At 45.1% G+C, this 22501-nt stretch overlaps 1 protein-coding gene across 5 annotated transcripts in view; it reads left to right on the top strand.

The window, feature by feature from the left end:
• Window positions 1-22501, top strand: part of LRRC74A (leucine rich repeat containing 74A) — a 44358-nt gene that overhangs the window by 7565 nt on the left and 14292 nt on the right. For 3 of the 5 annotated variants that reach the window (XM_073011190.1, XM_073011188.1, XM_073011191.1), the window contains exons 4-9: window positions 1703-1810; window positions 3681-3777; window positions 9904-9953; window positions 10294-10375; window positions 17420-17505; window positions 18284-18478. In XM_073011190.1, coding sequence (XP_072867291.1) covers window positions 1703-1810; window positions 3681-3777; window positions 9904-9953; window positions 10294-10375; window positions 17420-17505; window positions 18284-18478 — 618 coding nt within the window. The remainder of the gene's footprint in view (window positions 1-1702; window positions 1811-3680; window positions 3778-9903; window positions 9954-10293; window positions 10376-17419; window positions 17506-18283; window positions 18479-22501) is intronic. The other 2 variants (XM_073011189.1, XM_073011192.1) reach the window with 1 other exon arrangement.

Consider the following 22501-nt stretch of genomic DNA (forward strand, 5'->3'; position numbering starts at 1 on the left):
ATTTCATCCTTGCGTGTATCCCTTGACGGCCCATTACCGTGCCCTTGTATGTGGGGGCAGCAGGTGGGGTGAGAATGGGAATGTTCTCTGTTAATCCTTGTTTCACCAGCAGTGAACACAGAGAGTGACAAATAGACACTGGCCTGTGTGGAATAAACATGGATGGATTTGGGAACTGGGCCTCCTGCTTCCCCCTAGGATGTGCTGGTCGCCAGTATGAATCTGGCAGTGGTGATTCAACTGATGTTTCCAGACACTGCTAAATAGCACCTAGACTGGGAGGCCCCCTGAGCCATCTCCCTCGCCTTTGAGCACAACTCAAGGCAATTGAATTTTGCCCAGCCCAGAGAGCTGAGACCAGAAGACATTTCAGGAAGCCCCGGGGTGAACCATCCCGCGTTGCAATAGCTTGTACTATCACATTTTCCTTTTCCAGGGGAGAGGGTCGGGGAGGACCAGCATTAACACGCCTTCCACTTGCTACTTCTCTTGCTCCTTAGTGGGACTTGAAAATACTCAAATCCAAACCTGTGTCTTTTCTCTGTACCTGTGTGTATTGGGAACAAGGTGGGGAAGGGAAGATCAAATCTCTGATTAGAGCTAACCCCAGTCCGTCATGCTGCAATGCGAGTCCTTTCCTCTCTCTCCTCTTGCCCCTCATAGAAATGCAGACTAGTGGCGGGGCGCGGTGGCTCATGCCCGTAATCCCACCTCTTTGAGAGGCCAAGGTGGGTGGATCACCTGAGGTCCGGAGTTCAAGACAAGCCTGGCGAACATGGTGAAACCTTGTCTCTACTTAAAAAATACAAAAATTAGCCAAGTGTGGTGGCCTACCAAGTCTGGTAGCTGTAATCCCAGCTACTCAGGAGGCTGAGGCAGGGAGGATTGCTTGAACTTGGGAAGCAGAGGTTGCAGTGAGCCGCGATCGTGCCACTGTACTCCATCCTGGGCGACAGGGAAATTACTCCATTTCAAAAAAAAAAAAAAAAAAGAAAGAAATGCGACTAGCTTGGATCTAGATATTCACCAAAGATTTATATGTCCAATTCCTTCCAAACAGACTTGAGGTCACCTCCTATTAAAAAGAGTACCAGAGCCAGGTGTAGTGGCTCACGCCTGTAATGCCAGCTACTTGGGAGGCTAAGGCAGGAGGCTCACTTGATCCCATGGGTTTGAGATCAGCCTGGGCAACATAGACCGCATCTCAAAAAATAATAATTAATAAATAAATATATATGAATTTAAAAGAGTGTACCAGATAAGACTTAAGCCTAAATTAGAAGAAAGGCCTCTGAAGAAAGCAAAATCAATGCTTTAAAGGACCTCCTTGCAAGAATCTTTATGTTTAAATATCCTTATTCAATGTATCAAGTTTTCCTTAATCTTGGAGTAGGTCACAGTTCTTTCTCCTTAGGGCTCAATAGTTAAAATCTGTTTAGCTCATCCTTGTGCCTCTGACTTGTCAGGGTTTTAATTGCTTTCAGGATCCTTTTCTAAATTCTCCCAGAATCAGCGTATTGTCCTAGCAAAACTCTACGGGTTGGTTCGGCCCCTGTTCTGGTCTCTTCGCCCTTGCCAGGCCTTCAGAATTCCTAGCCTGCATCTCCATGCCCACTCACATGGCTGGCCCAGGGCGAGCAGAGAACTGACTGGGTCACCAACCGCTTCTGTGTCTCTCTCCCTCCCCTTGTGCTGGCTGAAGTCCAACACGGCTGTTACCAAACTGGAGCTGGAAGACAACTGCATCATGGAGGAGGGCGTCTTGAGCCTGGTGGAGATGCTACAAGAGAACTACTACCTCCAGGAGATGGTACTGTGCCCCGCTGTGCTGGCTCCTACCATCATCCCTGGGGATTCACAACCCACTGGACACAAGCCAGAGACCCTGCCAGCCCCCGCCCTTCCCACGTGACTTCTCGGAAGAGGGTCACACGTGAGAGGCTGTGTTTCCTATGACTGTACAAAATCCTAAGAAACAATTTATGGCCAGGCATGGTGGCTCACACCTGCAATCCCAGCACTTTGGGAGGCCGAGGCGGGTGGATCACCTGAAGTCAGGAGTTCAAGCCCAGCCTGGCCAACATAGTGAAACCCCATCTCTACTAAAAGTACAAAAATTAGCCGGGCGTGGTGGTGGGCACCTGTAATCCCAGCTACTCAGAAGGCTGAATCAGGAGAATGGCTTGAACCCAGCAGGTGGAGGTTGCAGTGAGCCAAGATCGCGCCACTGCACTCCAGCCTGGGCAACAAGAGTGAGACTCCGTCTCAAAAAAAAAAAAAGAGGCCGGGCGCGGTGGCTCAAGCCTGTAATCCCAGCACTTTGGGAGGCCGAGACGGGCGGATCACGAGGTCAGGAGATCGAGACCATCCTGGCTAACCCGGTGAAACCCCGTCTCTACTAAAAAAATACAAAAAACTAGCCGGGCAAGGTGGCGGGCGCCTGTAGTCCCAGCTACTCGGGAGGCTGAGGCAGGAGAATGGCGTGAACCCAGGAGGCGGAGCTTGCAGTGAGCAGAGATCCGGCCACTGCACTCCAGCCTGGGCGACAGAGCGAGACTCCGTCTCAAAAAAAAAAAAAAAAAAAAAAGAAAGAAAGAAAGAAAAAAAGAACCCATTTCTGTCTGGAACTTAGAAGACCTTAAAAATGATAAATGTGGCCAGGCATAGTGGCTCACACCTGTAATCCCAACACTTTGGGAAGGCAAGGTGGGCAGATCACCTGAGGTCAGGAGTTCGAGACCAGCCTGGCCAACATGGTGGAACCCCGCCTCTACTAAAAATATAAAAAGTTAGCTGTGCATGGTGGTGTGCACCTGTAATCCCAGCTACTCGGGAGGCTGAGGCAGGAGAATTGCTTGAACCCCAGAGGCAAAGGTTGCAGTTAGCTGAGATGACGCCACTGCACTCCAGCCTAGGTGACAGAGTGAGACTCTGTTTCAAAAAAAAAAAAAAAAAAATTGATAAATGTAGCTCTGCATAGTTGCCTTAAAGTGAACTTTCTTAAAGAAAGTAAAGACATGAAATAATTTCATGAAAGACAATGTGCCTAGAGATGGCTGGTGGTGATGGTTACACAATGGGAATATGCTTAATACCACAGCACTGGACACTGAAAAACGGCAAAGATGGTAAATCATGTTATGCTTATTTTACCATCTTAAAAAGAAATTCAAAGAAAAGGGGGAAACAACCAATTAAGACCATAATGGCCACTTTATATAAAGTCCCTCCCACTAGCTTAAAAGGACAATTCATACTTCCCGAATCAATGAGTGGAATTTACAATAATTCTGCACTCTGAACTCAATTTTCACTGTTTCACTGCCAAGCTCTCCACATGAAGCTGTTCTGGGTTTTAACACAAAGAAACAAAATAGCGTGCTTATCTCAAGCACCAAGGCTAAATTGGGAAAATAGGGAGTCCTTGAAGCCAACTTCAAAACACTGAGACCAGCCAGCCCACGGGTCCCACAGGGAGGCCCTGGAAAAGCCGGCTCTAGAGCCTGGTTTCCTATTGCCCTTCTCTTCGTCCTTGGCACCACCCTATGCCTCCTAATCCTTCCCCATCCCAACCCTACGCCCTCAGCACAGGACTCAAGTAAACCACAAAAGACATCATTTGTTCATGAGGGCCCTTTGGTGAGCTTTTTTACATACCGAAGTGTTTTCTTGCCTTTTAGAATATTTCCAACAATCACCTTGGTTTGGAGGGGGCCAGAATCATCTCAGATTTCTTCGAGAGAAATAGTTCTTCCATCTGGAACCTTGAGCTTTCAGGTGAGCACATGGAAAGGGAGGGAGAAGACGCTGGGAATCAGAGGGAGGGAAGACGGGAAAAACAGATAATTCAACGTCTCTTTGAACCAGACCATGTTCTTCTAGTCTTGGAGACCAGAATACTGCATCTATGCCTGTTAAACCCTCCCAGTCACACTCCCCTAGCCCCCGCCATTTATCATCCATATATGACATTACAGATGATATATAAACAATAATTTATCATATACTTTACCACCCAAACTGAATAGGGCACTATTAATTAACTGGAACCATAAACAAACTGAGATATCTTGCACCCAATCATAAACTATGTTTAATATGATTAAGAACATAAAATAAAATCATAAAAGAACAAATCACTTAAAAAAAATACCTCTCCTCCTCTCCACACCAAGATTTTCTTACAATGAAAAATTTATAGTCACTGATATTAAAGGCTCAGCAAATAAATTCAATGGCACATTAGTTATGAGTGAGTAGAATTAGTGGAAAACATTTTATCTTTGCAGCATAGAAAGACAAAGACATAGAGAATATAAAAGATAAAATAATTAAAAGAATGAGTAGTTTCCAGAAGGAGAAGAAATGAATGAGTAGCAATATTTGAACAAATAACAGCTAACATGTTCCCTAAATTGATAAATTTGCAGATACAGGAATTCAAGTAACTCCTAAGAAAGGTATATAAAAAGGAATCTACACTGGAATATATCTCTGAAAAACCCTTAAGATACAGAGAAGATCTGAAGAGTGTCTAGGGAGAAAATACAGAAATAAAGTTTGTGTATTTTTCTTTATAAAGATGGAGTCTCGCTATGTTGTCCAGGCTAGTCTTAAACTCCTGGGCTAGAGCAATCCTCCCGCCTCAGCCTCCCAAAGTGGTGGGATTACAGGCAGAAGCCACCGTGCCCAGCCTTAGTTTGTGTATTTTTAACATAAATGTTATTACAGGTCAGTTATTATTCTCCAATTTCTCTTGTTTTACACTAAATATATCCTGGATTTCTTTCTATGGCAAAACAAATAGATTTATCTCATTCTCTTGAACTGCTGGCTAGTATTCTGAGTTATGGACATAGTACAGTTTATTTAACACCCCCCTATTTGGGAGAAAGGAGATTAAAGTCTTTTCTAATTTTGCCTTCAAGTAATATTTTAAAGGACTTTCTTGTTCATGCATCTTTTAGGCACATGTTCTTGTATTTCTAGATAGACACCCAGGAGCACAATTACTGAATATGAAGATGTATCCATTTTTGTGAACTTAACAATTGATTTCCAAATTTCCCTTTAAAAAGACTGCCAGGTTATAATTCTACCAATGAACTGTTGCCTATACTATCCCCAGAAGGGAAATAGCAAGCTATTTGTGAATCAAAATGGTTAAGCGTGTGGGTGTAGAAGTCACAGTGCTTGGGTTCAAATCCCAGCTTTGACACTGGGCAAGTTTTTTAACCATTTTGTGCCTCCTTTTCTCATTCATAAACTAAAGATAATTATATTACCTCAGATGGTTGTTATGAATATTAAGTGAATTAAAATCTAAAACTCCCAGAACTATACCTAGTACATAAGTATTCAATGTGTTCCTCGCATTATTTTCTTTGTTACTGTTACACATTCTATTACTATTGAAATAGAACACCTTTTGAGATGCTCACTTCCACTTCTATTTTCTCTTCTATGAAATGTCAGTTGTTGCATGGGGTTGTTAGTATGACTTAGTTTTAGCCATTCTTCATAAACTATAGGTATTCATACTTGAATGTTAGAATGTTAGATACAGGTTTATTTATGGCACTTTCTTTTTTTGTTTTGTTTTTTCTTTTTTTTTGAGACAGAGTTTCGCTCTGTCACCAGGCTGGAGTGCAGTGGCTCGATCTGGACTCACTGCAACCTCTGCCTCCCAGGTTCAAGCAATTCTCCTGCCTCAGCCTCCTGAGTAGCTGGGACTCGCGTGCCACCATGCCCGGCTAGTTTTTGTATTTTTAGTAGAGACGGGGTTTCACCATGTTGGACAGGATGGTCTCGATCTCTTGACCTCATGATCTGCCCGCCTCAGCCTCCCAAAGTGCGGGAATTACAGGCATGAGACACCGTGCCCAGCCTGTTTATGGTACTTTCTTGTAGCAAAGTTTGTGTCTTTTATTGATGTCAAGTTTTATAGTCTTTTTCCTTTATGGATTTAATTTTTGTAGTCTTACTTTAAAACTCTTTCCCAAAGTTTATAAAAATATTTTCCTGAACCAGCAGTGGTGGCATGCACTGATAGTCCCATTCACTCAGGAGGCTGAGGTGGGAGAATTGCTTGAGCCCAGGACTGGCTCCCCTGGGCAACATAGCAAGACCCATCTGTAAAAAATAAAAAGAAAAGAAAATTAGGTAACAATATTTTCGTTTATTTTTTTCAATTTTTGTTGTTGTTGTTTCTACTCTCAGCTTTCTAATATATCTAATACTTGTTTGTGCATGGCATGAGGTAGATGTCAGATGTTTTATTTCCAAAACTGATAGCCAGGTACTCCAGCATCTCAATGTCATAATTCATCCTTTTATGATTAATTTAAAATATCATCTTTATCATATATTAAACTCCCATTATAAATATAGGTTTCCTTCTAGATTCTCTGTTTTGTTTCATTAATCTATTTATGTATTTCCATGTCAACACTGCATTGTCTTAATATTTGTTTAGAATATTAAAATTATAATTACCACATATTATAACTAATAAGATGTTGTAACTAATACAAAAAAAGATGATGTACTGTTTAGTATATGTTATAAAATCTTATAATAAATATTTTTTGTTTGTTTGTTTTTGAGATGGAGTCTCCTTCTGTCACCCAGGCTGGAGCGCAGTGGCGCCATCTCAGCTCGTTACAACCTCTGCCTCCTGGGTTCAAGTGATTCTCCTGTCTCAGCATTCCGGGTAGCTGGGATTACAGGTGGACGCTGCCATGCCCAGCTAATTTTTGTATTTTTAGTGGAGACAGAGTTTTGCCATGTTGGCCAGGCTGGTCTCAAACTCCTGACCTCAAGTGATCCACCCGCCTCGGCCTCCCAAAGTGCTGGGATTACAGGCATGAGCCACTGTGCCCAGCCAATAAATATGTTTTGTATGTGAGTGGGCATTACTTTTTTTCAAAATAACCTTGAATCTTTTTTTCAAAGTAATCTTGAATCTTTTCTTCAAAATAATTCCGCAATATTGGCTATTAGTATTGTAAGTAATAGTAATCTTGGCTATTCTTGTACAGTTTCTCCTCCAGGTGAATTTGAGAATCATTTTGTCAAGTTCTATTTAAGAAAAAAAAAAGAAGAAGAAAACACCTGTTGGAGTTTTGGTTGGGGTTCCATTTAATATTCTAGATTAATTTATGAAAGAACTGACATATTCGCAATATTGAGTCTCCTCATTTATGAACATGGTTTATCTCTACTCCTTCAGGTCTTTATTTTTATATATATATATATATATATATATATATATATATATATAATTTTTTTTTTTTTTTTTTTTTTTTTTTTTTTTTTTTTTTTTGAGAAGGAGTTTCACTCTTGTTTCCCAGGCTGGAGTGCAATGGCATGATCTTGGTTCACCACAATCTCTGCTTCCTGGTTTCAAGTGATTCTCCTGCCTCAGCCTCCCAAGTAACTGGGATTACAGGTGTGAGCCACCGTGGCCAGCCCCAGGTCTTTTTATATTCTTGAGTAAAGTTTTAATTTCTTCTATTATAAGCCTTGCATTATTTATATTAGGTTTATTTCTAGGTCTTCCATTATTTTATCTTATGCAAACAGAATGTTTTTTTCTATCACATTTTCTAATTGGTCATTACTGGTGTGTCTGAAAGCTATTAATTTTTATACATTGATTCTATATCCAGTCACTTTATTAAATTATCTTATGAGTTCTAACATTTTGTTAATTTTACAGAATTATTTAGATAGGTGACTATATCTGCAAATAATGATAGTTTTTTCTTTTCTAATATTTATATCTCCTAATTATTTTTCTGGTTGCATTGGCTAAGACCCCTAACATAATGTGTTAACATAGTACAGAAAGCTCTTTGTAAAAATACAAATTGCCCAGTCCTATCCCAGTCTGATGAAATCAGAATCTTTAGCAGGAGAAATCTTGGAATCTGTGTTTTTTCAAATTTCACAAATAAATCTCTTACAACCAGCTCTGTACCATCTGTAACCACTGATTTAAACACAAGAATTTGAATAATTAATCACCTAGTTTTATGCATTGACTAGCTTATTATCTCACTTTATTGGACTGCTAACAGACACAGCCAAACAAGTATTTGTGTTCCAGTGAACGCATTCATTCATTCATTCGTTCACTCACTTTATTAAGGACCTGTTATGTGCCAAGCACTATGTAGGTGGTAGAGATACAAAGCTTATTGAGGGTTCAAAGGAGGAAATTTGGGAATAAGGCTCTATGTCATGTACTTCCCAGAAATCACCAGTGTCTTACATTGCTTAGCAGGGCCACAACTCGGGTAAGGTGAGTGAGCCACTTGCGTTGGTCACAAATGTAAGGAGTGCCAAAATATCATGATGAGCAAAATATCAAGACATTAAATAAAAACAGCATCCAAAAGGGATAGAATGGACTGAGGTGAATAAGGTCTAGTCATGCGTGTGCAGGGTTGGATCCTGTCTCTATTTAAAATTATAAACACACCGGGCATGAATCCCAGCACTTGAGGAGGCTGAGGTGGGCAGATCATGAGGTCAGGAGTTTGAGACCAGCCTGACCAACATGATGAAACCATGTTGCTACTAAAAATACAAAACTTAGCCGGGCGTGGTGGCGCACACCTGTAATCCCAGCTACTCAGGAGACTGAGGCAGGAGAATTGCTTGAACCCAGGAGACAGAGGTTGCAGTGAGCCGAGATCATGCCACTGCACTCCAGCCTGGGTGACAGAGCAAGACTCCATAAAAAAATTAAAATTAAAATTAAAATATTAAAATTTAAAAAAACACTTGTTATATATAGATGATTTTGGACTAATTTTGATTTTTTTAGTGTATTAGGATATTCTTCTTCTTGATTACTGAGTTTTTAGGCACCCCTTAAATTTTGCACCCATGGCAAGTGTCTCACTCACAAGTGTCCCAGTCCTGCTGCTTGAACTTGGATGAGCATTTTTAGGATGTTACAGACTCTAGGCACTAGACTGGGGGTTGATGTTGCTAATGAATGCACAGGGTATGCTACCAACTCCTGGAATTTCATGGCAGAGAGAAAAGGCAATGTTAAAGGAGAGGGTAAACAGTTGCCTTGTTCTCTTTTGTCCACGTAATACTTGCTTTAAGTCCCCTTCCCTCCTCTCCACTCGCCTTCCCTCCCTTCCCTTCCCTTCCCTTCCCTTCCCTTCCCTTCCCTTCCCTTCCTTTCCTTTCCTTTCTTATTTGATTTTATTATTTTATTTTATTTTTGAGATGAAGTCTTGCTCTGTCACCCAGGCTGGAGTGCAGTGGCGTGATCTCGGCTCACTGCGACCTCCACCTCCCAGGTTCAAGCATTTCTCATGCCTCAGCCTCCTGAGTAGCTGGGACCACAGGCGTGCACCGTCTTGCCTAATTTTTGTATTCTTAGTAGAGACAGGGTTTTGCCATGTTGGCCAGGCTAGTCTCGAACTCCTGACCTCAGGTGATCCACCCACCTTGGCCTGTAAATGTTCTGGGATTACAGGCATGAGCCACCATGCGCAGGCTCCTTTTCTTTTTTTTTTTTTTTTAAACAGGATGTTGGTCCGTCACACAGGCTGGAGTGCTGTGGCACCAACATGGCTCACTGCAGCCTTGACCTCCTGGGTTCAAGTGATCCTCCCACCTCAGCCTCCAAAGTATCTGGGACCACAGGTTCATGCCACCATGCCTGGCTAATTTTTCAAAAAATTCTTTGTAGAGGCAAGGACTCACTATGTTGGCCAGGCTGGTCTCAAACTCCTGGGCTCAGGCGATCCTCCCACCTCTGCCTCCCAAAGTTTCTCTGTCTGATTGTTCTAAAGGGAAATGGACTGGGAGGGGTAGAGGGTGGGAGAGGCCATGGTGAACCAGCAGTGCGTTGCTGACACACCACCCTCACTACAGGAAATGACTTCAAGGAAGAATCCGCAGCACCGCTCTGCCAAGCCCTGTCGGTAAGAGGCAGGGAGTGCAGCCAAGCCACATGGGTGATGTCCCTGGGAGATCTGGGCAACCTGGGGCTGCTATGGGCACAGTGACCTGAGGCTACTTGCACATGTTAGGGACTGGGGAGTGTTTAGACCTTGCCAACCCCAGCAAAAGCCGCAGCAAATGGTAGAACTGTTTATATGGCACTAAGTTCTCCCAGCACAGTCCAACAAAAAATGCCTAAGACAATGTCTTCACCTAATTTTTGGTACATCAGAGCCCTGCCATCATACTGCCCTGAGATAAGTAAGATATTTGCAATCAGAAGACAAAAAATCCTTCTCTTTCCCCTGTTTGTTTCTGTAGACCAATTACCGAATTAAGAAGCTGGATCTCAGTCACAACCAATTCTCTGATATAGGAGGGGAGCAACTGGGCCAGATGCTGGGTGAGTCTCCCTGGAGGAAGGGACAGCAAAGGGGAGGGATGGGGAGGATTACTTGGCAGAGCTGAATCTCCCTTTTTAACATTATTTTTAAATGTTGTGATTATAAAAATGATGTAAACCATGCCCAAAATATATTCAGAATTGGCTGGGTGCAGTGGCTTATGCCTGTAATCCCAGAACTTTGGGAGCCTGAGGCAGAAGGATTGCTTGAGCCCAGGAGTTCAAGACCAGCCTGGGCAACATAAGGAGACCCCTATCTCTTTAAAATATCAAAAAATTAGCCAGGTATGGTGGTGCACACCTGTAGTCCCAGCTACTTGGAAGGCTGAGGTGGGAGGATCCTTTGAGCCTAGGAAGTCGAGGCTGCAGTGAGCTATAATCATGCCACGCCACTCCAGCCTGGGCAACAGAGACCCTGTCTCAAAAGAAGAAGAAGGAGAGGGAGAGGGAGTCGGAGAAGGAGAGGGAAGGGACAGGGAGAGGAAGTGGGAGAGGGAGAGGGAAGGGACAGGGAGAGGAAGTGGGAGAGGGAGAGGGAAGGGACAGGGAGAGGAAGTGGGAGAGGGAGAGGGAAGGGACAGGAAGAGGAAGTGGGAGAGGGAGAGGGAGAGGAAGGGGGAGAGGGAGAGGGAGGGGAAGAGGGAGAGGGAGGGGAAGAGGGAGAGGGAGGGGGAGAGGGAGGGGGAGGGGAAGAAGCAGCAGCAGCAAACACCTGAACATAGGAAGCAAAACTTTATGACGATTAGAAGAACATAGAAACAACTAACAACTGGCTGATCTCAGGAAGGCTAATGACTGTTAAGTATGGCCCAGTAAGCATAAACGGTCCAAAAGCAATTGAAAAGTACTTTTTGGGTACTATGCTTATTACCTGGGTGATGAAATGATCAGTACACCAAACCCCTGAGACATGCAATTTACCTATATAACAAACCAGCACATGTACACCTGAACCTAAAAGTTTTAAAAATCCCCATATTTGACAACAATATATTTGAAACATGCATATCATAAAAAGACACATAACCATGAACAAACTTAAAAGACAAGCAACAGGCTGGACATGGTGGCTCATGCCTGTAATCCCAGCACTTTGGGAGGCCGAGGTGGGTGGATCACAAGGTCAAGATATCGAGACCATCCTGGCCAACATGGTGAAACCCCATCTCCACTAAAAACACAAAATTAGCCGAACGTGGTGGTGTGCGCCTGTTGTCCCAGCTACTCGGGAGGCGAGGTAGGAGAATTGCCTGAACCCAACAGGTGGAGGTTGCGGTGAGCTGAGATCGCGCCACTGCACTCCAGCCTGGGCAACAGAAGGAGACTCCGTCTCAAAAACAAAAACAAAAGACAAGCAACAGACAGGGGGTAGACACTTGCAGCATTTGTAGAGTACAAAAATTAGTATTCAGAATGTTGATAAAAGATCCTTAGCTCAATTAGACAATGATAAATAGCCTCAATAGAGCAATGGTCAAGGCATATGCATAGCAAAAGAAGAAAGTCGAGTGCCCAAATCTCTTTACTAATTAGAGAAATGAAAGGTTCTCCTTGTCATCTATTAAAGCTGTGAAAGTTTAAAGCCAGTGAATGTCAAAGGCTGCGGACAACCGAGCAAAATAAGAATACTTCCAAGCTGCCAGGCACTTTTGAGATCAACTTGACAATCCTTGGTAAACTTGAAAATGTGTCTATTCTCTGATGCAGAAATTCCCTCCCATCAAGGGGAATTGTCTCAGAGAAGCTCTCACACATACACAGAGAAATGTGTGAGGAGGTTATTACAGCATCGTCATAAAAGAGAAAAAAAAATAGTAACAACCTAAATAGTCATCCCCAGGCAAATGAGTAGAAAAAAGGAAGTTGTCACAGGAGTCTAAGCAAGACAGGAAAATAGCTTGAGCTCAGGGAGGAGGCGGGGATAGAGAAGAGTGAATGAATTCAGAATATATTTTGGGGGTAAAGCCAAAAGGACTTGCTGATGTGAAGAATGGGGGAAAGAGAGAGAGAGATAGACTCATGGTCATTTTGCTTCAGCTATTGGTTGGATGACGGTGTTGTTTACGTGGATGGAGACAACTCAGGGAGCAACAGAGACAGGTGGGACAGGAGATAGGAGCCCCGTTTTCCATTTTGGCTACATGATGTTTGCAATGGCCATTTGACACCGACATAGAGAAGTCAGGTAGATGGTGTGCTGTATAAGTTTAGAGCTTGGTGAAGAGATCAGGGCTGAAGATACACTTTTGTGGGTCATAGGTATATAGATGTATTTAAAACCATGAGGCAAGATGAGGTCATCTAGGCGGGGAGTGTAGACAGAGAGTTGAGTAGGTGGCCATTGAACTGACCTTTGGGTCACTCCAAGATTTTTAGGTTTCACAGAGGAGGAAGAGGAGCCTGAGGAGTGGTCAGTCAAATAGGAGGGACACCAGAAAAGTGAGGTGGCAGGAGCCAAGGAAGGGAGCAGTTCAGGAAGAAGGTCAGCAGTTGTGTCAAATGCTGTTGAGAGGTCAAATAAGACAAGGATAAAATAGTGACCATGGCACTTGGCAGCATGGAGAGTTAGTGGCTTTGAAAGTACTAGTTTAACTATTCACAGTAACAAAGACATGGAATCAACCTAAATGCCCATCAGTGGTAGACTGGATAACAAAAACAAAAAAAAAACGTGGTGCATATACACCATGGAATACAATGCAGTCACACACACACAAAAAAAACAGTGAAATCATGTTCTTGGCAGGAACGGGGATGGAGCTGGAGGCCATTATCCTTAGCAAACTAATGTAGGAACAGAAAACCAAATACCACCTGTTCTCAATTATAAGTGGGCGCTAAATGATGAGAACACACGAACACAGAGAGGGGAACAGACACTGGGGACTAACTGAGGGTGGAGGGAGGGAGGAGGGAGAGGAACGGGAAAAATAATGAGTACTAGGCCTAATACTTGGGTGATGAAATAATCTGTGCAACAAACTCTGTGACACAAGTTTACCTATATAACAAACCTGCACATGTACCCCTGAACTTAAAATTTAAAAAAAAAAAAGAAGTGCTGTTTTAGCGGAGTGGGTGAGTATGGAAACCCAACTGGAGGAGGTTGAGTTGAAAATGGAGGCCTGGCACAGTGGCTCATGCCTGTAATCCCAGTGCTTTGGGAGGCTAAGATGGGAAGCCAGGAGCTCAACACCAGCTTGGGCAACATAGTGAGACCCTCTCTCTACAAAAAATTCAAAAATTAGGCCAGGCACAGTGTCTCACACCTGTAATCCCAGCAGTTTGGGAGGCTGAAGTGGGTAGATCACCTGAGGTCAGGAGTTCAAGACCAGCCTGGCCTTGAGGCAGAGGTTGCAGTGAGACGAGATCCTGCTGAAGCCTGGGTGACAGAGTGAGACTTCATCTCAAAAAAAAAAAAGAATCAAAAATTAGCTGGGCATGGTGGCACATGCCTATAGTCCCAGCTACTTGGGAGGCTGAGGTGGGAGAATTGCTTGAGCCCAGGAGTTAGAGGTTATAGTAAGCTGTGATCATGCCACTGCACTCCAGCCTGAGCAACAGAGTGAGACCCTGTCCTCTAAAAATAAAAAGAAAATAGGATGCAAAGCAAAAAGAACACTATAGGCAACTGCAGAAGTTCTGCTGGGAAAGTTGGAACAGAAAGAGGGGGCAGGAGCCAAGGGAGACATAGAGTCCAAGGAGGGTTCTTAAGGATGGAAAATGCTGAGAGGAAGAAAGAAGAAACTGATGCTACAGAAGAAGAAGGAGGTAATTACAGGAGCAAAGTCCATGAAAAGGCTGCAGGCAATGGAGTCCAGAACAGAAGTGCAGAGCTCGCCGGCCTGAGAGAGCAGGAGGGACAGTTCATTCATGGAAAAACAGACGAGGAAAGGGTGGTGCAGGTGCAGGTAAGTGGATAGATTTCATGGTGGCATTTGAAGCCTGTCATTGCTGCTATTTTCTCAGTGAAGTAGGAGGCAAGATCTTCAGCTGAAAGTTCAGTTCATACCACTAGGGTTGATGGGAGGGCAGGAGGTATAAAATACCATGTAGGAGGGAGGAACAACATGTAATGGAAGCACCTTTCTAGGTGGAGCAGTTTGAGTCTCTGTCTGAAAGCTGAGGTCATAAATTTAATGTGAGACAGACTGTGCTCTCTTTTTTGTTTTGTTTTTGACACGGAGTCTCACTCTGTCGCCCAGGCTGGGTGGAATGCAGTGGCACAATCTTGGCTCACTGCAGCCTCTGCCTCCCGGGTTCAAGCAATTCTCATGCCTCAACTTCCTGAGTAGCTGGGATTATACACCCAAGCCATCACGCCCAGCTAATTTTTTTGTATTTTTGGTAGAGATGGGTTTTCACCATGTTGGCCAGGCTGGTCTCCAACTCCTGGCCTCAAGTGATCCACCCTCATCGGCCTCCCAAAGTGCTGGGATTACAGACGTGAGCCACTGTGCCCGGCCTGTGCCCTCTTTTAAAACTGTTATAATCGTACTGCAAATGCAGCTTTTAAAAACACTTACTATTGCTGGGTGCGGTAGCTCATGCCTGTAATCCCAACAGTTTCGGAGACTGAGGCGGGTGGACCACCTGAGGTCAGGAGTTCAAGACCAGCCTGGCCAACATGGTGAAATCCTGTCTCTACTAAAAATACAAAAAAATTAGCTGGACATGGTGACTTGGGCGTATAATCCCAGCTACTCGAGAGGGTGAGGAAGGAGAATCACTTGAACCTGGGAGGCAGAGGTTGCAGTGAGCAGAGATCACGTCATTGCACTCCAACCTGGGCAACAACAGTGAAATTTCGTCTCAAAAATAAAAAAATAAAAAAACAAAAAACAAAAAATAAAAAAAACCACTTATTTGAAGTGATTGCTATGTGACAGGCATCGTGTTGGGCATTTTACATCGATCCTCATAAAAACTCTATATAGGTTGATATCTCCATTGTAAGAAAACAGATGTAAAGGAAGGATAAGTAACCTGCCTGAAATCACACGTGTAGTAAGTGGTGAGATCAGAATTACAATCTAACTTATGTGGCCATTTGAGTGATGCGGGTGTGTAAGGTGTAGCTTAAATGAGGGAACTGGCAGAGAAGAGAAAATAAGGGTAAGGAGAGAGTGAGGGAGAGAGGGGAGGGGGCAATGAAGGCAGGAGAAAGTTTGTTCCTGAAATTATATAAGGTGTTGTGCACTTTTTACTAATAACTCACACCGAGGGTTGACACAAAGAGAAGCATGATCAGAACATAGTGCACTGTTCATAAAAAATAAGAAATCCCAGCACTTTGGGAGGCCGAGGTGGCTGGATCACCTGAGGTGAGGAGTTCCAGACTAGCCTGGCCAACATGATGAAACCCTGTCTCTACTAAGAATACAAAAAATTAGCTGGGCGTGGTGGTGGGCACCTATAATCCCAGCTACCCGGGAGGCTGAAGCAGGAGAATCACTTGAACCCAGGAGGTGGAGGTTGCAGTGAGCCGAGATTGTGCCATTGCACTCCAGCCTGGCAACAAGAGCAAAACTGTGTCTCAAAAAAAAAAAAAAGGAAGGAAGAAAAAGAAAAGAAATAAGACATTATTCCTGGGCCAGAGGCCTAAAGGCAATTCCTCCCGTTCAGTAATGGTTCAAAAGGACTTTAGCCTTTCCGTCAATGGCCTCCTTGGCATAACTGTCCTACCCAGATAAAAACAACAATAATAGTGTGTTTAAACAGGATCTTCCAACCCTGTGGAACATGTAAGCAAAATCATCTTCAGGTCAAAACAAAAGTATGATTTCTGTGCAAACCCAGCTTCTCACCAAGCCTGATGCCTCCCCACTTCCAACTCATTGTGCCCCTGAGCCTCTCCTGGAGAGAAATTCTGGAGTCACCACTGCAGCCATGTCCTGCCATGATAAAGACATCACGTGACATAGTATGGCAGGTCCATCACAGCCTTCCTGTGTAAATACAGCCCCTGAAGATGTTTTCCAGCTGCTTCTATTTTAATTAATAATATTCAACCAGATAAATAATTATTGCTTTTATTTATTTATTTTTGAGACGCAGTCCTGCTCTGTCACCCAGGCTGGAGTGCAATGGCGCCATCTTGGCTCACTGCAACCTCCGCCTACCGGGTTCAATCAATTCTCCTGCCTCAGCCTCCTGAATAGCTGGGACTACATGTGTGAGCCACCACGCCCAGTGAATTTTTGTATTTTTAGTAGAGACAGAGACAGGGTTTCACCATGTTGGCCAGGCTGGTCTCAAACTCCTGACCTCTGGTGATCCACCTGCCTTGGCCTCCCAAAGTGCTGAGATTACAGGTGAGCCACCATGCCCAGCCAAATAATTCTTACTTTTTTGGGGGGGGGGACAGAATCTTGCTCCGTCGCCAGGCTGGAATACAGTGGCGCAACCTCAGCTCACTGCAACGTCTGCCTCCCAGGTTCAAGCGATTCTCCTGCCTCGGCCTCTCAAGTAGCTGGGACTAAAGGCACACGCCACCACACCCAGCTAATTTTAGTATTTTTAGTAAAGATGCAATTTCACCATGTTGGCCAGGATGGTCTCGGTCTCTTGACCTCGTGATCTGCCCACCTTGGCCTCCCAAAGTGCTAGGATTACAGGCGTGAGCCACTGTGCCCAGCTAATTCTTACTTTTATAAATGATGCCATGGTAAACATCTACAAGCACCTTGCTCTTCCCATATTCTGTGCTGTCATCTTAGGTAGAGTCTCAGAGGTGAGTGATAGAGTATGCACATTTTAATGGGAAAATATCTGTGATCAGATAATATCTGCCAAATAGACTATACCAATTTCCTTCCCCCCTAAACTGTGTAAGGAGGATTATTTCACCGCATCTTTGCCAGCATTGGGGATCATCTTACAATTTTGTGTTTAAATGAATAACTGAAAAAATTATTATCTGAGAATTTTACTTTGCATGACCACTGAGTGGTCTTTATCCCCAATGTCGTGGGCGTCTGTTAACTCTGAGAATGGGTTTTCTGGGCTGTGGGAGATGCTAAGCCAATTCCCTCCCTGTTTCAGCCATCAATGTGGGGCTCACGTCACTGGATCTGAGCTGGAATAACTTCCACACAAGGGGAGCTGTGGCCTTGTGTAACGGTCTCCGGGTAAGGCACTCTCCAGGAGTGGTGGGTGGAGTCCAGTTGAAGATAGCCAGGGCCTCCCATTCTGCCATCCTAAGCGTCTTCCTCATGGTCACCATCAATGAGGGTGTACTGAGCTCTCATCATACTTGAAAATACTTTTCAAGTTATTGGTCTCCCTCCTACAATTCCTGGATGCACGTTATTCTTTTTTTTTTTTTTTTTTTTGAGATGTAGTCTCACTGTGTGGCCCAGGCTGGAGTGCAGTAGTGCATTCTTTGCTCACTGCAACCACCACCTCCCAGGTTCAAGCGATTCTCCTGCCTCAGCCCCCTGAGTAGCTGAGACTACAGGTATCCGCCACCATGCCCAGCTAATTTTTGTATTTTTAGTAGAAATGTGGTTTCACCATATTGGCCAGGCCGGTCTCGAACTCCTGACCTTGTGATCCGCCCGCCTCCCAAAGTGCTGGGATCACAGGTGTGAGCCACCGCGCCTGGCCTGCACATTATTCTTTAGTATAAATCATATCTGCTGAGGCCAGAGTGGCATCTTTGGATACACTTCAAGAGGGTAGTTTAATTAGTGGGTAGAGAATGACCAGAAGCCAAAGGGAGGGAGTCTCATGAGCACTTGAGACTGAGCCCAGCTGGGAGCTCTGAATGATCTGGCAAATCCATCGGTCCTGGGGACCACTGAGCGCCCAGTCTGGATGCCAACAGGGGGTAGAAGTCAGGGCCCTTGTGGTTGGATGAGTCACACGCAACCTTGATGCTGGTGCTGTTCTCCCCTCTTCCTGGAGGGTAATGTGACCCTGACAAAGCTGGATCTCTCCATGAATGGCCTTGGGAATGAGGGGGCTGTGGCCCTAGGGGAGGTCCTCCGACTCAACAGCTGCCTGGTCTACCTGGATGTCGGCGGCAATGACATCGGCAATGAAGGGGCCTCCAAAATCAGCAAAGGACTGGAATCCAATGAAAGCCTCAGAGTTCTGAAGGTAGTCTTCAGCTGGAAAGGGGCTATTTTGTGTGTGTGTGTGTGTGTGTGTGTGTGTGTGTGTGTGTGTGTGTTGCGGTGAGTTGGGGGCTGCATAATACTGGAGAGAATAATTGGGAACATCTGTACTTCATATATGCATGTATTTTTTTTTACCACCTCTTGGCTGTAAATGCAGTGACCATTCTCTACTATAAAGCCAGTGTCACCCTCAGTGCTCCCTGGTGCACTACAGATCTTCCTAACAGGGCTTCCTTCCTCCCATCTGGGTCTCCTTCAGGATCTCCACACTGCCACCAGAGTGTGCTTTTTTCTTCTTTTGAGACAGGGTCTGGCTCTGTCCCCCAGGCTGGAGTACAGTGGTGCAATCTCAGCTCACCGCAACCTCCGCCTCCGAGGTTCAAACCGTCCTCCCACCTCAGTCTCCTAAAGTGCTGGGATTACAGGCATGAGCCACTGTGCCTAGCCCTCAGAATGTGCTTTTTGAACACAAATCTGACGTCCATTCCCCTTCCTCCAGCCCCTCAGTCTCCTGTCTTTCAGCTTAGACCCCCGCATGGCTTCCTGTTGCTCAGATCCCGTTCGCTGAGCCCCAAGTGCCCCTCCAGCCTCAGTCCACCCGGTGCTCCCCCTTGCTCTGCACCCAGGACCCCCTGGTCTTCTCTCCGCTCCTTTCCTCCTACCACAGAGGCTTGGCTGCTCCCCCTCCACTTGCTTGCTGCTGGGATCCTCCGTCTAGGGGACCTGCTCCCAGAGCCCTGCTCCTTACTTCCCATAGAACTCGCTGCCCTTTCTAATTCCATGTACATAAGGGCTCTTTGCTCACCTGTCATCCCATCAAATGTGAAAGCTTCATCAGAACGAAGACTGTGTTTGGGCCAGGTACGGTGGCTCACGCCTGTAATCCCAGCCCTTTGGGAGGCCAAAGTGGGTGGATCACTTGAGGTCAGGAGTTCAAGACCAGTGTGGCCAACATGGTGAAACCTTGTCTCTAATAAAAATACAAGGCCGGGCGCGGTGGCTCAAGCCTGTAATCCCAGCACTTTGGGAGGCCAAGATGGGCAGATCACGAGGTCAGGAGATCCAGACCATCCTGGCTAACACGGTGAAACTCCGTCTCTACTAAAAAATACAAAAAACTAGCCAGGCGAGGTGGCGGGCGCCTATAGTCCTAGCTATTCGGGAGGCTGAGGCAGGAGAATGGTGTGAACCCGGGAGGCAGAGCGTGCAGTGAGTTGAGACCCAGCCACTGCACTCCAGCCTGGGCGACAGAGTGAGACTCCGTTTCAAAAAAAAAAAAATACAAAATTAGCCAGGCGTGGTTGTGCATGCTTGTAATCCCAGCTACTTGGGAGGCTGAGGCAGGAGAATCACTGAACCCAGGAGACGGAGGTTGCTGTGAGCCAAGACCATGCCACTGCACTCCAGCCTGGGTGACAGAGTGAGACTCTGTCTCAAAAAAAAGATCGAAGACTGTTTGGTTTTCCCATCATTAAACTCCTTATACCTAGTCCCTCATACCTAGCATAGTGTTGGGCACATAGTAGAAGCCCAGTGAATATTCATCAAATGAATGAATTAATGAATACATATTTCATTTTAAATTAATTTACATGTAGATGCTAATTTATAATATAGATGCTATTGAGTGGTTGGAAAATAAATGAAAGGTGAGGACTTCTATTAATCATCTCCCTTTCTGGGGCTCCTGCCAAGAGCCAGCTCTCATTACTCATAGCCTCACCTGGTAATGTGGGCTCTGTTAGCCCCACTTGTCAGATGAGAAAACTGAGGTTGTGTGACTTGCTTACGCCACACAAGTAGCAGGAGGCAGAGGGAAGCCTGCTCTACCTGGTTTTCCATGGCAACTCCAACTCCCTCAATATGTGAGGGTGACTGGGGAGACCACAGATGTGAGGGTCCTGAAGAAAAAAAAAAACAGTAAGGAAACGGTGAGGAAGGGGATGCCATCTGAGAAGACAACCATGAGGAGCTGCTAAGAGGACAGGAGGAAGCCAGATTCTGACAGGCAGGAGCACAGTGACTACAGACCAAACAGATTGGCCATCTAGTGACCAGGAGATCTGGGAGTCCCAGCTGGGGTGGAGCGGGGCCAGGCATAACTCAGACAGAGACTAACCCAGGCTGTGGGTGGCTCAGCCCCATTGGCTGAGGAAGACAGGGACAGTCTGAGAAACTGAATTTTAAAAGACTAAGCAGTTGCCTCAGCAAAATGGCAATAGGGGTCTTTGCTGTTTTGTGGGTATACACGGTTTAAACCATTTTTTGCCGCTTTTCTCATTTTTCCACAATAACCGTATGTAATGAATATATTTCAATTTTCTAAAATGTTTTCGAAGTAAAAGAGAAAAGTTTAAGACAAAACTCTTAGTTTGGCCACCATGGAAACCACATCAACTTTGCCACAGGAATTATCTGTGGGTCTCCACATCCAGCCTGGTGCCCATTTCCCCTAAACTTGGAAAAATAAGGAATTCCCATTAGGAAGTGAGTCCAGCAGATTCTAGATGCTGAGGTCCACGAGGCCTGGGCCCCAGTCTGCATTTTCTTACGGGAGTATATCAGAGCCTGGGACACAGCTGACATATACTAGGTGCTCAGTAAGAGTTTTGGCTGCCTCATCATGAAGCCACTTAGCTGAAAGCCTTCCATAATAAGAACTATTGTTCACTGACAGCATACTGCTTACCAGGCACTCATTTTAATGCTTTGCCTGAATTGGTATGGTAAGTCCTCAGAGCAGCCATAGGTGATAAGTACAAAGCGATCAGGGAATTAATGAAACGCCAGGCAGCTGGTAAGCAAAGCCACCAGGCTCCAGAGTCCCTTCCTTTAACTTCTATCCATGCTTCAGCAGCTCCTAGCACCCCTGGGATAATGTCCTTGTTCCTTCTCCAAGCCTATAAGGTTCTCCATGATGTGGTCCATCCCAGCTCTGTGGCTTCATTCTCTCTGCTTTTGCTCACCAACATCTCGTGCTGTTTCACACCCCTATGCCTTTGCACTTGCCTACTCTTTACTTCTTTGGTGAATCTTGTTTCCTCCTCTGGTTTTTTCCCCCCTTCCTCAGACCTCACTAATCCTCATTAGTCCTGCAAGGCTTAGCTCCATGGTCCCCTCCCCTATGCTGCATGCTCCTTTCCTTGCTCCTGCAGTACCCAGGTGTACCTCTGTCACTGCTGTCATAACACTTCTGATGCTATTGGCTTGTTTGCCTTTCTCCCCCAGTTACAGTGTTAAGCTACCCAAGGGCAGAAACCTTGCCATGTCTGCTTATGTGTCCCTCAGTGCTTAGTCCAGTAGCTGGCATATGGCAAGCCCCTAATTAATATGTGCTGGGTGGATGGATGGATGGGTGGATGGATGAGCAGTGAGATGAACAGATGACTGGCTGGATGGATGGATGGCTAGATGGATGGATGGATGACAGGTGGATGGATGAGTAGATACACAGGGAGATGAATGGATGGATGGATAAATAGATGGTTGGATAGATAGATGGTTGGATAAATGAGCAGTTGGATGGATAGATCTGTGGGTGGATGGATGGATGAGCAGTGAGTTGGATAAGTGAGTGGATGGATGGATGGATGGATGGATGGATGAGAGGTGGATGGATGAGGAGATGAACAGGTGAATGAATAGATAGATGGTTGGGTGGATGAGCAGTGAGATGGACAGATGAGTGGGTGGGTGGATGGATGCATGGAGGGGAGAGCAGTGAGATGGATAAGTTGGTGGTTGGAGGAATGGATGGATGGATGGACGGATGGATGAGCAGTGAGATGGATGAGTAGATAAGTAGATGAATGGATGGATAGAGAGATGGTTGGATGGATGAGCAGTAAGATGGACAGATGGTGGGTGGATGGGTGGGTAGATGGATGGATGGATGGATGGATGGATCAGCAGTGAGATAGGCAGACAGATGGATAAACAAACAGACGGAAAGGAGATAATTACTTACAGAGAAGTCTGGATATGAGACAGAGGTTGTGATTTG

This window comes from Chlorocebus sabaeus, chromosome 24 (assembly GCF_047675955.1).
Source record: "Chlorocebus sabaeus isolate Y175 chromosome 24, mChlSab1.0.hap1, whole genome shotgun sequence".
In the NCBI taxonomy this organism is placed as follows: domain Eukaryota; kingdom Metazoa; phylum Chordata; class Mammalia; order Primates; family Cercopithecidae; genus Chlorocebus; species Chlorocebus sabaeus.